This window comes from Lagopus leucura, unplaced genomic scaffold (genome assembly GCF_019238085.1).
Source record: "Lagopus leucura isolate 7727_CA_CO unplaced genomic scaffold, USGS_WTPT01 Super-Scaffold_741, whole genome shotgun sequence".
Lineage (NCBI taxonomy): Eukaryota > Metazoa > Chordata > Aves > Galliformes > Phasianidae > Lagopus > Lagopus leucura.
In genome coordinates this window covers 7,970,981-7,987,155 of record NW_024962256.1, presented here as the reverse complement: position 1 = coordinate 7,987,155, position 16,175 = coordinate 7,970,981, and the positions used below count along the sequence as shown (strand labels likewise).

Genomic DNA, 16,175 nt, shown 5'->3' with positions numbered 1-16,175 from the left:
CCTCTTGACTTTGGACAGATTTCTCTCCAGGTTGTGGAAACTGGGACAACGGTGGTGTTATGAGCATTGAAAGCCTCTGTTCTGAATAGCAACAACATTGAGTGCTGACAGTGGATTTTCAATGCAAATAAAATTGCTTAAAAGTAGAGTATCCATTTCCCTATTGCTTTTTATGTCAGTTTAAGATAATGAATGCAATTACTATTATTATTTCCTCTAAGCTGCTGCGCTCCGTAGCGTATGTAATTGGTAAAAGATTATGGGGTGTGTGTGTGTGTGTGTGTGTGTGTTGAAGCTGTGCTGAGTTTCATGCAAGATTTGCAGGGCGAAAACCAGTTGGAATCCACTTTACCACTAGAAACAAATGCAGAGCTCAGCCAAGTCTTTGAAGTTAAGAAACTCCAGTTTTCCCTTTTTTAAAATATTTGCAATGAAAACTCTTTTTTTTTTTTTTTTTGTCAGTTAGAACTCCTTTGGGGAAAAATACAAAAATATTCCTCTGGCCTTATTATTCTAATTTTGGAAATGTGGATTCCTTTTCAGATGTTTACTTCAAGCTGTAGGTGATTGAAGCATAGCAGAACTCAGGTGCAAGCATGATGCGTATTCATGGCTGCCTGCCTTGTCTGTGGGCTTCTATCAGCACAGAATGAAATGGCTGTTGAACAGGGCTCAGCAGATCTCTGAAACCTCTTTCACTGCTGTGCTGTCCCTTGGGGGAATACACACATGCAGACACTGGGGGTGTACAATATACAAACTTTGGTACTGTATCTGAAAGTCACTTTGCAGAAGACATTAGTACATGCAGGATATGGCCTTCCTAAAGTTTTGCTTGTACACCTGTAATTCTTATTTGATACAGTTCCAATTACAAAACCAATTCCTCCAATTTAGTAAATTTCTGGGTTTTTTTTAATGTTTAAATTTGTAACCTTTCTATACTGAATAAATAAATAACATTAAAATGCCCTCCTAAACCACTCTGTTTATCTTACAGTTTGTTGCTTGGTTGCCCTTATACCATTTTCACACAGTCCTTAAAAACCAACCTCCACCAGCTGAAATCAATAAGAAAATACAAACCAAGCTGAACAATCCCGAGGGAACAAGATCCCATATAGCTTACTTAAAAGAAATGTTCAGCATCTTTTAAGTAATTCCAAATATGACATGATTTAAAATAACATTAAAATATTCGATGATAATATTCATTCTATTGATGATTTTAATATCAGTAACAAGTTCCTATTTCATGTACAATGAAATTGTCTGTGTATAAATAGATATAAAAACATGCGTATAGTTCAAATGTTCTAAAGAATAAAAGAATAAAAACATGGTAGAGGTGGTATTAATCTCCTACATGTGTACATCAGTAGCAGTATGTTCTACATGTATCACTTGCTACATTAGTTTTTTCTATTTGAGTTGGTTTTCCTATACTGTTTCTTTGATAAATATAATTAATTTACACAAGGCCAAAATAAGCAAAAATCTAAGCCTACCTTAATGAAAGCACCCAAGGAAGGGGATGGTTTGTTCACTGTAGGCTAATTCTGTACCACCAGATGGTTTTGGAGTTATTAGAGGTAACCTGACTGCCTCTGTCAAAAAGAGCCGCTGAAAAGATTTGTTCAAGATCGTGTTAATAAACCTGACACAAACCATCTTCTGCATGCTAATAGCTGCTGGAAACGTATCATGTCTAATTCATGGCTCTGCATGGTCACAAATTCACTGCTTGTTGCTGCCTCGACTGAATTCGAAGGGGGCTTGTTGTGCCTTCAGCAATTAAAGTGAGAACTGTGGACTGTGAAATATATAGGCAAAAGTCATGTGGGTTTTGTTTTGTTTTTTGGTGGGGGGAGGGGGGGAGGAGGAATAATTTCTTTGCAATTCACGTCATTAATTTCTCCTCTTCATCCAAGCAATGAGGTCATGGCTCATGTTTCAGAATTTTCCATTTACAATTCTATAAATCCACTGGTCAGTGCTAGAAAAACATCAGTTGCATGCAAGTCTGTGTGCTTTTTGCAAGTCTCTAACAAGTGAGTTAATGAGGTGCTGCTTTGTTGGCTTTGCTGTGTATTTTGTTGACTTAATTATTCTTGGATGCTGGTTAGCATCCTGAATTTGCTTGGTCCAGCTCTTTGGCTGTTCCCAAAGATGAGTGAATTTAGCATATGCTGAGACAGCCACCTTACGATGCTCTGCTGCACAGGGTGCAATGAGTGCAATGCCTTCGTTTCCCACACAGCCATGTCCCTGTGTGAGGCTGCTCAGAGGCAAGTTTTCAAGCTCTGGGCAAAATATCAAAGGTGTTTTGTCCTGGAGAACAAACAGCCCTTTAAATCTGTCACTGAAGCCATTGAAACACAGGTCGGCTTTATCTCTGCACCAGGTCTGTTGAACCTGCTGACACCTGCAATATTGGAACTCTGGCTCAATTTGGTTGCTCTCATTGTATTCTTTCTGACTTTTGCTTTTCACTGATGAAATTTGCTTTAATTAGGCAGTATTGTCAGGAGGAATTTATTTGGTCTGGAAGCCAGGAACTCCTGCTTCTCCTGGCTCTGCTGTATTTCACCTTGCAGTCTTTACAGTAGGAGCTGACTGACAGCTCAGTTAATCCACAGATTTTTTTTCTCCAATTTTACAGGAAAGATTTAATGGTAGATACTCTAATGAGGTCTGGTTTTACTAAGAGCCTATATTTTACAGAATTATCACAGTGCGTTTCTCTGAAGCGTTACACTTAATCTAGGCAACTATTCTTTATTTTGAATGATTATTTTCTTTGAGTTTGTTTAGCTGCTCACTGTACTGAGTGGAAGCATATTAATGAGGTTCTATTATTTGTTATCGATCCTGATGTTACCCACAGTGCTTCCAAGAGTCAGTTTGTAAAAAGCTTTCTGTATTTTATGACAATGATTGTACATCAGTGTTGCTTAGGTATGAACTAGAGTCCCAAATTGCTGTAGAGGGGAATGATTTGGAACCTGGAAGAAATAGAAAAATAGACTTGTCAGGGTCCATAAGGGATTCTGTAGACCTTGCTCCAAGGCAGGTCCAATTACACTTTTAGAACGCACTAGGACATGTATCTGCCAAAGGTTTCCTTTGCCACGTCTTCATATGTTGGTAGTTATATCCTTATATATTTTTGTGCTTTATCTTTCATTGGATTGTCTGACGTGAACTTCCTGAACAATATTATTTCCAACTGCCCATCCACTCACCAAAATAAACCCCTCAGTTACTTCTAATGTTTTCTCCCAGTTGCATTTTTTAATTCTCTTGCCATTCTTTATGATGTCCATTGGATTTTCTTCAGCAGATCCATTTCTTTCCTCTAGAACAATGTCTGAAATTAGGCCTTCAAATGCTGAGGACATACATTATTCACAATGAAGTTAATAATTCTTCTTATATAAGAAGATGCATAGACTCTGAAGACAAGGAGGAAAAGATGGGAATTGAGTACGAACTTCTCAGCAAGTCCCAGTTTAGACCATTCTGAATTTTTTTGGTGCTAAAGTTGTGGCTGAATGTGAGAGCACAGTGTAGATGATCTTGAATCTCACTTCTGTCCATTCTAACTAAGTTATCTGTTACAAGTTCCTGTTTTCTTCATTTGAGAGAGAATGCTGCGTTAAACAAGATGGCAGAGCACTGAGGGAGGGGTTTTATAGTTGTTCCCTGCAGGATCTATGGGAACTTTTAGGACGAGTTTTATCATCTTTACTGCAGTAAGTGCTGAAAGAGGTTGTTCCAAGAAAGGAACAAATTAAAAATAAACAAACTCTAGAGCAAATAGCTTTAATACTGGATTGCAGATGACAGTATTTAATTGTTTTGTGGTGTGTTTTTTTCACAATACAAGTACGACCAGTAGAGGAGGAGCTTACTTCATGCTATCCTGATAGCCCCCAACGTTTTTCAGTTACGTGTCACTTAAAAATAAATCTGTATTCTCTTTGAGTCCAGGTAAGGCCCCCTAGCAGAACAGCCAATGGAGAAGTTAAATGAAATGAAATTGTTTCCGTACAGGGAGATGTTAATAGTAGTTATTTGCAGTGTTATATGTATAGGATGACTGCGAGATTCTGACTAGAAGGCTTTCAAAGGACCAGATCATCTTTTTTTAATAGCGTGTTCCACTGTTTGCTTCTCTTCCCATTCTCTCTCTGAATGAAAATGGTAATTCGAAAATGTTTTCACAAGTAAAACTGAGCTAGAATGACACAGAAGAAAGGGAATGAAAACGATCCCATTGTTAACTAATTGAAGAAGAATGGGTTCGTGGAGCAAAAGTACACAGGAACCAAATGCTTTGTTTGATCCCAACACAAATGCACTGTTGTTCTATGAATGGACAGAAGAGGAGATGACCTTTTTGTTCCACTAATCTATTGATTTTATTTAAGATACTGAGGCTACTGTTCTGCAGGGCTACTTAGTGCTAATGTGTTCAGTAAAGTTTATTCATCATTTGTGAATGCTTTTTTTTTTTTTTTTTTTTTAACATTCTTTCCATTTTATTCTTTACTGGGTGGCATTGTGTGACTTGCTATTAATCCTTCTTAATTATCTTCCATTCCCTCTTCCAGATGGATTGGCAGCCATTTTTGTGTTACATTCCATTTGGGAGGACTTGATGCTCTTTGCATCCTCAGGTCACATCTCCCAGAGGCAGTGAAGGATGCTGAGTAAAACACTGCATGTATCTCATGTATTATTTGGTTTTGATAGAGCTTGTTTTGGAAACCCGGACTGAAGCCTTAGTTTGGAAGATAAATTGGTTTCCTTCGTGGAATTGTATCTGATTCACTGTTTGATGATGAATTTGTCATCAAGAAGCTATTTTCAATCACTGGGTGTTGGTCAAGGAATTCTGTGTGTTAAATGTTTCCATCACACTGATGACCGAATTGGTTGCTCCCAGACCCCCGTGCTGACAACTCCACCTTCTTATGAAGCTTTATTGTTTTCACTTTGAAAAGTGGGAATAGCAAACTGCTAAGGTCAAGCACTTGATGTTCTATAAATGGAGTTCTACTTTTAATATATCCCTAAGCCAGTAGTTAGGCGTACATTTAGTATACCATTGAGTTACCAGCTTTTGGTACCATCAGGACGTATGTGCTGTATATGTGGGTATAGTTACTGACTCCAGTCCTCAAACTTGTTTTCTTCTAAGGTAATTATAAAGGATACTTTGGGGATACGTTAAGCAGTATGTTTTCCTTACCATGTAAGTGGACATGTCTGTACCTTTTCACCTAAATTATTGCTATGGAAGCATAATAGCAAATCTGTTCTAACCAGCTATGAGAATAGTGTTGAACTTGGGCAGTTTTATGGAGCCAGAAGCACACACACATGCATTTACAGGGCTAGCAGATGCAAAGCCTGTGGGCACAATGACTGCTACAGAATTTGGTACTGTAATTTCATTTTGTTCAATTTTGGATACTTAAAATTGGACTGACTTGACAAGAAATATTGTTTCTAATAAGGGAGAAATAATTTGTTAACATAAAGAGGGATATGAAAGCAAGTCAACATGAAAAAGATGAAAAATGCTGTTATTTCTTGTAAAGTATGTTTGCAGTTACCATTCCCTGTGAATAACTTGACAAAAATTCAATGCATCAATCCATCTGGACATATTTTGTGTTACCCTATGATTGCTCTCTGTTCCTGTATTTGGATTCCTTCCTGTTTCTTTGTAGCCCAGTTCTGGAGAGGCTCTAGTGCACTGAGGATACTACAAGTCTTAGTTTAGCGTTTCTTGTGGCTACAAATGGAGCTCTGACCTGTTCTTCAATTCAGTTTTGAGTCTGAAGATTAAGCATATGAACAGAAGCTTGTACAGAGAGTCGTGTCAGCTTAATGCAGGGCTGGTTTTTTGGTTTGTCCAATATCAGCTCAGGTGTTTGTGTTCTGTAGGGGGGCGCAGCGCCTAGCTGCTTTGTACCTTTTTGTTTGTGGAGACCACAAACATCTCTATGGTGACAAAACAAACTTTTTGGTGATGCAGGTTTGTATCTCATTGAGGCTGCTCCATTGTTACCAAGGATGGTTCAGTTCAGACGTTGGCTTACAGGTGTTGAGATGGGCACAAGGTGAGGCATTAAAGGCACTCCTGGAGAACACAGAGAACTTTGTGCACAGATGCTCCCCTCTCAGCAAACAAATCAGCCTTGTTTAACAAATGCTTGACAAGCTCAGTTGACCTGAAGTCAGAATGCTCATTTCAGGAATGAAAACTTACAGTGAAAATAAACATTTTTATGGGCAACAGAAGAAAGTTCTTTTTAAAGAGTACTTCTTTGGTCCGGATTTTTGTACATGCTTTTTTTCTGTAGCGTTACTTACTGTTAAGTTCTAACACATGGTTGGAATACTCTGACAGAGCAAACCTTATTTCTTTGTTTGTGGGAGGAAAGGCAGTGTGACAATGTCTGACAGCAGTGTGTGACTTTGTTATTCCTGATAAAGAGTTCTGGGCACTTGAACACTGAGATTTAATTCTTTTTCCCTCAGTTTTAGTATAATTCACATTTTTTTGTGTGCAGTATGAATGCGTTAATTTGATTTTCACAATGCCAATATCCCATAGAAAGATATGTTTTACTAATTAACTTTCCTTTGCCATATTCTCTGCCCCTTTGCTCAGAATTCTACAGGTTTTATTTGTAATGCACGTGTGTTTTCCCATGGTTAGTCTGACCAAATGTGTATGGTAGAGTGCAGATTAAAATGCTTCATTTCCAAACATAAAACTGAGGTCGAAAGGAAAATTCATCTGCCGTGGCAGCTGTGTGAAGTGCTACCAAAATCTTCAGGCAGAAGCACAGATGAGGCCATTGAAATGTCCATGCAATGGTACAGAATGCTAAACCAAATGCATCAGGTTTTGAGACTACTTCTTTTTTGATTAGTCTTGATCAATGTAACAAATTTGTATGTAGACATTCGAGATTTTAAAGTGTTGAAATGTAGATTCTGTTTGAATACTTAGGAAAGCAACTGTCCTAGCTATTGTATGTGTTCAGTGTTGAATAGTCAAAGGTTAAGTATTTGTCTCTTATTGGGTTATTCTTTCTATTGGTGATGTTTCAGAAACAATCGTACCATACGTTAATAGAAAGCTCCAATGTTAAAAATCCTTTCCAATTCTGGAATATTGGTCCAGGGTATTATTTCTTGTTCTTAAATGCATGCAGCAAGTAGAAATTAAAGCTGGAGTGGCAGTTTTTAAAGCTGCATTGTTTTTCAATGTGATATAGTTGCACGAGCACTGTAAATGCTTTTTAAAATCCTGCTTTATGTGCATAGCATAGCTTAATCTATAAGCCAGTTCCCTCATCTGAATTCTTAACTGGGAGCACACTTCAACTCCTTTGAACGTCAGCGATCCACAATTATGAAGCGCTGTCAGTTAATCCTCTAATTTATTATGTCTTCAAATACTGCGCACAGTGAGTCAGTAGCTGGGCATGGAGGTGAAATATGGAATGACTCAGTGCGAGGCGACCAGCAGGCACAGACTTTCCTGGGCACGGCTTGTTTTCTTGCCCTTGGAGCCTTGTCTGGGGAGAATTTTGGCAAGTTCTGTGCATTTCTGGCTGAGCTTTTGGAAAAAGGCAGAAACAGGGCTTTGGGTAAATCTTGTACAGAGGCATTATTCCCCATTGACGATGTGAGTTTGGCCAGCGATAAAAAGGAGAGAGGTAAGGCTGCGATGGGTGTAGGAGGTAATGCAGAGTGGATCTTATGGACACTGAGGGGCTTTGGGGCAAGTGGTTGGGCATGGAGGGTTGGGTCTGGAGCTGGAAGAAAAGAAAACTGTCTGAGAAAAGCAGCTTGAGGGATGTTGGGAAAGATGGGGAAGGCTTGGAGCTGCTGAGCATGAGTGAATGCCAGGGAAAACAGCAGAAGGCTTGGAGGGTTACCACAGAACCAGCAGCTATAATGAGGAGTTGGGTTTGGGGCTAGACATAAGGACAAAGCATGCTCCAAAGGGTTAGATTTGGAGAAATTCTTGGGGCAGCAGGTACTGGGGGGCCCTGCACCCAGCAGCAGGAAGGTGTGTTTGCAGGCAGCGGGGCTGCAGCTGGGAGAGCTGGAGAGCAATGTGTGTGCAAAACAGTGAATCCTCGTCTTGTTGGAGAATACACATGCTTTTGTCTTGTGTAGTTCTTCTGAGTTGTTAAGGGTCTTATTGGTTTAAAAGGAGGAGAAAAAAAAATTGAGTTGAAGTGAATCATGAGGGTAAGGGCTTGGGGCTTAGTCTCTCTTTTTGCAAATGTCACAGAAGATTCAAAAGTTGATTTGCCTAGTTTTACTTTTTGGCACATCGTAATTCCATTCAGTGGTTTAAAAGTAAATAAAAGTTGTGCAGAATGCCTTCACGCCTTCTGGTTGTGCTGGTGAATGTTAATGCAACACACACTGAAATGTGTATGTCCTTCTTTTGATAATTTTGCACATTTCTTATATTTACCATGAAGTGAAATAAAATATTTAATAATTACAAGAAGTAATGTGAGCTCGTGGCAGCTCTTTAAGGGAATGATACGGGATCCCCATGATTGTAATGCTCACCTTTTTTTTCTTTCTTTTGCCACTTCTCACAGCTGCCAAAATAAACTCCTTTTAAGACAGACTGATGTCAGCATAGCTGGTGTGTTTCTAATGGAGCATTCCTCCTGAGGCCCTGCCTTGGGTTTTATCTTTTGTCATAGCTTTTCCTAATCTCTTGTTCCAAGTTTATTACTAGGGTCTCCTTAAGAATTTTTGCAGCAGATTTAAAGTAAACCAGTTCCATTTTGGTAATCAGATGATTTGTGTTCTGACCACGTACAAGCTTAACTTCTTTTTTTTTTCCGTTGGTTTCCCATAAATTTTCTCTATAACTATGCTACTTTTTCTAGGATTCTTGAGTAGCTTCCCTATGGTGGAATGTACGATGGTTACTGGCTTCCAGCTTCAGAACTGTGTCCGTGTGGTGCCATCTTTAATTTGACTTGCTGGATCTTTAATGGTGATTTTCAGTAAATATTAACTTTAAAAATTTTTTTTTTTAATTTTGAAATCAGAAATATTGGTGGTAGGGTGGATGGTTGGACTGGATGATCTTGGAGGTCTTTTCCAACCTTGGTGATTCTGTAAATAATTCCCTTATGTGTTGTCCACTTCTCAAAAGTAGCGTGAGATTCTTGGGCTACAAGATCAATTTTGGTTACTATGAATAATATTGTTTGGGTTTCAGCGTGTTGTTCTTTGATAACAAAAGGTAGTAGAGCTTCCAAGGGTATACAACTGGGCCCTGAAAGCTCTGATTGCATAATGAATGCCAAGTTTGGATAAAATCACTCATGTTTTCGTTAGTGTCAGGCAAGCCTTTGCACATACAATTGTGGATGCTGTGGTTAAATCCAAATTGTTATTTATTCATCAAATTATCCGCAATCCATACGTTGGCTGATTGAACTCCTTTTTGAGATACACTTCCTTGTAAGTGGAATACTTCTGATGATAAATCTGAAGCATCCAGCCATCTTTCCTGGATAAAATGAAGCTTTGTTCATTCTGTGTGTATTAGTCTTGAGGGCTTGTTTGTTGGTTCAAAAAGAACAGTAAAAACAGCATGGTGACTGGGAGGTGGGAGAGAACTGTGCAGGTTGCTTTTTTTCCCTTCTTTTTTCCTCCCTTTAGACACACAGGGCACACAGGAGTGACACTGAGGACTGGAAGCACAAACGGATTCAAATGTCCAGCTCAGTCCTGCTGGCTGCAAAGCAGGGCTTTGGGGTTACTCTTGTGGGGTCAGCAGGGACCTTTTCTGTTTGTGCAATGAAATCAGGGAGCAAGGGTCTGCTGGAGAACTGAGCTGCTGGGATTCCAGTGGGGTTGTCTTTCAGTGGAAGGGCTGAACTTAATAAACCTGATGCACTCTTTCTCTTGTTGTGCTGCATAGCTCTAACGGATTGCTGTTGATGATTTGGAATTATTTTGTTTACGCAGTCTGAGAGCTTTGTTTTAAGCAGCTGGGTGGAAATTGAGATGAAGACAGTCTTAATTCACTTTTAATAAAAGATCAATGAGTTTATTGTGAAGAAATAGGATACAGATGTAAAGTGCACTTGATAAAAGCATTAAATGTGTGTTTAACCTTCCCTTTTTGTTTTTTCAGTGCTACTGGTGCTTGACCTTTTTTGTTTTCCAGACTATTCTCTTTCTTGGTAGTTTTACATTTTAAGTTCCACTTGGACTACAAAAACAAACTCTGCTGATGTTTTCCATCTCAAATGCTTACCAAATCCCTTCGATTTTACAAAATATTCAAAAAGTAATCTCCAGACTTAAGTCTCATTAAAACCTTCGCCCTTCCTGTGGGACAAAAGTTCAGAGAAGTTCTGGTCGATTTTGATTTGGAAACAGTAAAACAGAAAATATCACGGTGTGAAATATTAATTTAGGCTTGGCAGCTTCACTGTAAAATATGCTTCCAGAAGTTTCCAATTAAAATGCAGCATATCTAGTAGTATGAGGGGGGGAAAGCACCTTAAGGGGTTTTTTTTGTTTATATGAGGGAAGGTGTCCCGGACTTCTCAGAAAATGAAGTCTTGTAGCTATTTTTATTAAGTAAATGGTTGTGTTTATATTGCAATGAGTTGACTTGGTAGAAGAAACCACGTACTCAGGATTTCCTGAGCTATACTACTTTTTAATCAAGTAATGTTGATCTTTTTAATCAAGTTATTTGACAGATGCTTCTGTCTGTGTGTCTGTCCCCCCCGTGCCCCTTTCCTTATATTTCAAAGAACATAAAGCAAAATTAGAGAGATCAGACTGCTGAGAAGGACTAAGTGTATGGAGCAGCCATACATTTAATTAGAGGAATGAGTTAAATATATATATATATATATATATCGTGTCCTTTTAGAGTTGTGTGACTGTCAGATCATGGGAGGCACTTTGAAAATGCAGTGATTGGACATGCACGTGTATCACAGTGGTAGTAGTGGTCACTGAGGGAAACTACAGCTCAAAGGCTGCAGTAATTAAAAGCAGTTGTTCAGGGTTAGGAAATGGCTGTCCAAATGCATTGTTTCCCAAGTCAGCTAGTTATGGAAGCATCCGTATAGCAAACTGTTGGACATATGTGCAGTTGTATCATGACTGAGTGCAGGTGGTTATTGGGTTTATGAAGCTGAACCAGAAGAGAAGTGCTATGGGATGGTCTGCAAAGTGGTTGTTTTGGTTGAAAACCTTGTAGTTGAATATTTCCAGGATGGTTTGAGCAGTACAAACAGTGCTATGGGGACTTCTATACTGTGAGACCAAAAGCGAGATGTTTTCAGTTGTGGGTTTTTAACTGTAGTCTGATTTTTGAAATGTACACTAATTCAATCTGAAGCCAAAGAGAAATATTTGAAAAGCAAAGTCTGAAAATCCTTACAAAGTTCTGCTGTGATAATAACTCTGCTGTAGGAGATCCCCTTTCTCTTCCTGATGTACGTTGGGTGTACGCTGCAAACTGGTGGCATTAAGAGTAAGAAGGAATATGAATAGTACTCTTGTGGACAGGGCTTTTTTAGACAATGTAAATATTTGAGTCCATGATGATTTTGAAGTGTGCCTTTTTCTTGAATACAGGCCCTCCTGTACATGACATCTAATCTGGCTGGATCCTCATGTGGAAATTTTTCACAGCCTAGGAATAAGAGGATAAGGGAAGAAAAGAGAATGATCCATTATCACTTACTTTCATACTGAGTTTTTAACATTTTTGAGAAGGAAATGAATTGATTGCAATCACTTGAGGAATGGAAAAAAAAGGAGTGGAAGCGCTTAGAAATCACTCCGTTTGATGTAGCGGTTTCTGTGGATTGCCTTTTTAATTATGTCAATATAAAGAGAGTGCCAACACTTGACTGGAAAACTCACCCTTGTGTGTCCCTGGGTTCCCACTTCCTCTGCTGAATGATTCATGGGATGTGGGTTTAACTGGTAGAGGAAATAAAATACCTTTAAGGGAGGAAAAAAAAAATCTTCTATCATGTTTGGAAATAGTTTTAAAAAGCAAGCAAGGATACTGAAGAGCACCCATGGTTTGTTTAACTTTTAGCTCTAGCTCTATTTTATGTCTCTGGTTGGTGGGACCTCTCTGCGTCATCGCCTCCGTGTCACTCATCTTCAGGGGAACTTATTGACAGAATTCTAAATTTGAGGGAAGAGGAAACCTCAGAACTGTTTACTTGTTTTTGCCACCTAAGTTAAGTGTTTTGATCCCCCAAATAAATACTGAATTTTCAGTGATGGATTTGGGGCTTGGAACTAGTTGGCACTGCTGAAATGTACCACCCACACCTCGCTGTGCTCACATCTGCTGCTTGGTCTCCATACGCATTTGGTGAGCATCAATGAGTGTCTTTTTTCCACGTTTAGGAATTCAATTCCACACTTTTGCTCCTTACACACTTCCACGTCGGATGCCATTGCATCAGACTGCCTCTCTGGTGCCATCTGTCAACCACCACCATCCACCTCTGACATTGTGGGCCCAGGTAATAAGATGGGAGGCATTGCTTCTGGATCAGCCATCATAATTTACTGTCTAGTGGCAAGATCTTGTAGAAGGACAATAAGTGAGCAATCTACGTATGTAGGAGCCTATTTGTGCTTGCAGGAGAGGCATCTCCTCCACCCTGTGCTTGTGCTTTGGTGGCTGTTCTGAGATGCTTGCCTGGCTATTTCTGCCTCTGGCCAACTGAGAAAATGTCTTTAAATCCACAAGTAACTATGCTTAATTTTTTTGCCCGTTAATGAAAAGGAATACTTTTTCCCTAATCCTTAATCTGTTTCATCTGAATAATAGTGTCTAAGCACGTTCTTTAGGCATTGCATTCCCGTCTCTTTCAACTGCTTAGATAGTTTAACACTTCAATGCCAGGTTGAGTATTTTCTAATGCCATGAAGTTTAAGCTCTTCTGTGGCACTGAAGGAATATTGTTTTCGCTTCAGATAGAAATGGGAACAAAATTATTCTTTTATTCATGTGGACAGTTGTGACTTCCATCAGACATAACATTTGTATTTCTGACTGAACAATTTAAACTTGATAGGACATAAATAATGAAAAAGTTCATTCTTTGCTCTAAATATTGTCGGGAGTTGAATAGAAAGAGAATTAAAAGAAGCTGGAATCTCTGTAAGCATCCAGAAAACAGCCTCCAAAATCACGTGTTGTTGCGTTGGGGTGGATCTGTAAAGGAACAGCAGAGTTTGTGAATGTAACTTTTTACAGAATTATAGAATCACAGAATCACAGAATGGCCAGGGTTGGAAGGGACCTCAAGGATCATGAATCTCCAACCCCCCTGCCACATACAGGGCCACCAACCTCCACGTTTAATGCTAAACCAGGCTGCCCAGGGCCCCATCCAACCTGGCCTTGAACACCTCCAAGGACGGGGCATCCACAGCCTCTCTGGGCAGCTGTTCCCGTACCTCACCACTCTCTGGGTAAAGAATTTCCCCCTGATGTCTGACCTAAATCTCCCCTCCCTCAACTTAAAACCATTTCCCCTCGTCCTACACATATCAACACTTTCGAAGAGTTGATTCCCCTCCCCTCTGTGGGCTCCCTTTAGGTATTGAAAGGCTGCAGTGAGGTCACCCCGCAGCCTTATGTTCATTGTTTTATTTTATATAATGAACATAATTATGTTCATTGATGTTGAAAATAAAATCAACAATTAGACTTTAGTACTTGGCAAAAATATGAATTGTTTCTTTACAAAATGATCATCATCATCATTACCTATTTAATTCAAATGAAGAACTCTTAATTGCATTGAGGGTAGCATGATGAAATCCTGAGATGTTTACAATCTATTTACTGTATACTTGTTTTTCCAGGCTGATATATGTAGTGAATTTCCAGTTTGAAAATTAATTAAATATTGCCACATATGGCTATGGGGACTGAGAGTAAATGGATTAAATAAATAATGGCTCCAAGATAGATCTTTGTTTTAAGTTATAGGCCAATGAACAATCTTATTTGAAATAATTAAAAAAAAGATTTGATTAGGTTGTTATTGCTGAGGTGGTGATTTTCTGTGTAGCAGAAGGGAAAATAATATCACTGTTTAATTTTGGGGAATGTCTGCAAAGAATATCTTTTCAATAAATCAAAATAGTTGAATTTCATAATGATTACCTGTAAGCTATTCCAGGAAAAATTGCATTGACAAGACAGTATTGCTATTTAATGTTCAATGGACAAATTGCTCTATCACTAATGCAGTAAAAATAAAATCCTACTTGCTGTGAAGTGTTCTTTTTTTATTAAAAGGTTGGTTTTTTTTTGTCGCTTTTACTTTGCTGGAATGAAGAACATTTGAGACAAGCTGCTTTCTGAGGTGCTGAGTTTTTTAGTGTCAGCACCAGCTCAACAGATCACTAGAGGATAACTTAAACACAGAGTTTCAGTAAGGAGAGCCAAAATTTCTTGAGTTCATCTTGGATAACATAAAATATACTGTGTTAATTTTATTTTTTTCAAGTGCCAAGGTTAAGTCTGTATTCCTGAGCTAATGCAGAATTTACTAAAGGAATAAGCTTGTGTTTACAGTGAAGCTGTTTCTTACTCAGTTTGTTTAGGTTAGATTAAAACCATTCCTTGCTTGTAGGAAAATCTGGAAACGTGTAGCCAGACTGTATCTGTGCAACTGATCTGACTCTTCTTTTTCTCCTTTCCTCCTTTGTAGGGTCAGTATAGACCCTCTGACTTGTTGTGTCCAGAGACGTACGTTTGGACCCCTATTGAGCAATGTCTCCCACTGCTCGAGCTGTCCAAATACTCTCGTTTCAACCAGGATGCAAAAGCAGGTAAGGACACAAGTAATGATAAATGATGTAAACCGTCTCTCTCATATTTGCTGCGTGTTGGTATTGTTTGCTTCTGAAAAGTTATAGAAATGTTGCCTTTAAGAGGGAAGAAAGTTTAAGATTCACAACTTCTGCGAGCATTATCAAGTAGATCATTTTATCTCTGAACACATGGAACACAAGTTTTTAATCCATTCTGTTTTACATTAGTATGTAATTCAGAATTGACATTTTGGTGTTTTTCAGGTAATTTTATATACTATTTTGTGAACAAAAACAAATCCTCCCTTAGATTCTAGTCTGATGAGCTCATAAAGAGGCAAAGTTAGAATCAGTGCAGGAAAGTGAAAGTGAAGAAGCATAAAGGCATCAGGTGTAAAGGAACAGACTGCTAATTTTGCTTTTCAGTCTAGCTGAAATTGTGAAGAATACAACAGTAGAAACGCCACAAGCATCTTGAATTACATGGAACATAAGTTGTACATTCTGTAAAGTAATTACTTATTGATTTGCATTGAAAGGTCAAAATTATTTTAAAAAGTCAGGTCAGATACACTGCTAGACACAGATAATGATTTAAAGTTTGGGTACAATTTATATGGGTTGTACTGTACAAATAGAGAAGGACTGCAGGTAGCCATGTGATATGGTGGGAAATAGCCTTGGGAATATGGAATATGGTTGGATGCACTTTGGAAAGAAAAAACCACAACCATTAGAGATCTCTGTGTTTAAGGTACGTCATATCATCATCACCCAGATATGTCATTAGATTGGTGAAAGGAAATAGGAAAAAAAAGAGGTAAAATAAGGAATGGTTTTGGAGGCTAGCGGTGTTAAAGATATTTTTGTTATGCAGAAGGAAAAGAAGTGTGTTCATTTAAGACTGACAACTAAATTACTCTGCCTTTGACGATGTTAACCCCATAGAAGCTAAGGGGTATCATCTTCTCAATTCTGTGAAATTCCTGTGGGATACCAGGCTTTTAGAAACTGCAGGGTATAAAACATTGCATCGTTATCAGCACAAAATATCTCACTCCAGACATTACTGGAGCTGTGACTTATGTCCCGTGGTTAAAGGAAATTAAAACATAGCTACGTGTTGAAGTGTGTTGGGCCTGCTGAGAGCTTAGCCATTTGAGGTTTAAAGATTTGCTAGCTTTAAGGAAGTTACTTCTCAACAGCAGAATCAGTTTCCTCCTCCTTTCCTTTCCTCTCCACAATAGTCAGCAACATGAGTTTAATTAAGTTACGGC

General features: G+C 38.7%; 1 protein-coding gene across 6 annotated transcripts in view; it reads left to right on the top strand.

The window, feature by feature from the left end:
* ATE1 (arginyltransferase 1) overlaps positions 1-16,175 on the top strand; it is a 69,848-nt gene that overhangs the window by 40,233 nt on the left and 13,440 nt on the right. For 5 of the 6 annotated variants that reach the window (XM_042863782.1, XM_042863783.1, XM_042863781.1 and 2 more), the window contains one exon: positions 14,796-14,916. In XM_042863782.1, coding sequence (XP_042719716.1) covers positions 14,796-14,916 — 121 coding nt within the window. Of the gene's footprint in view, positions 1-543; positions 772-14,795; positions 14,917-16,175 lie in introns of those variants that run through there. The other variant, XM_042863786.1, reaches the window with a different exon arrangement.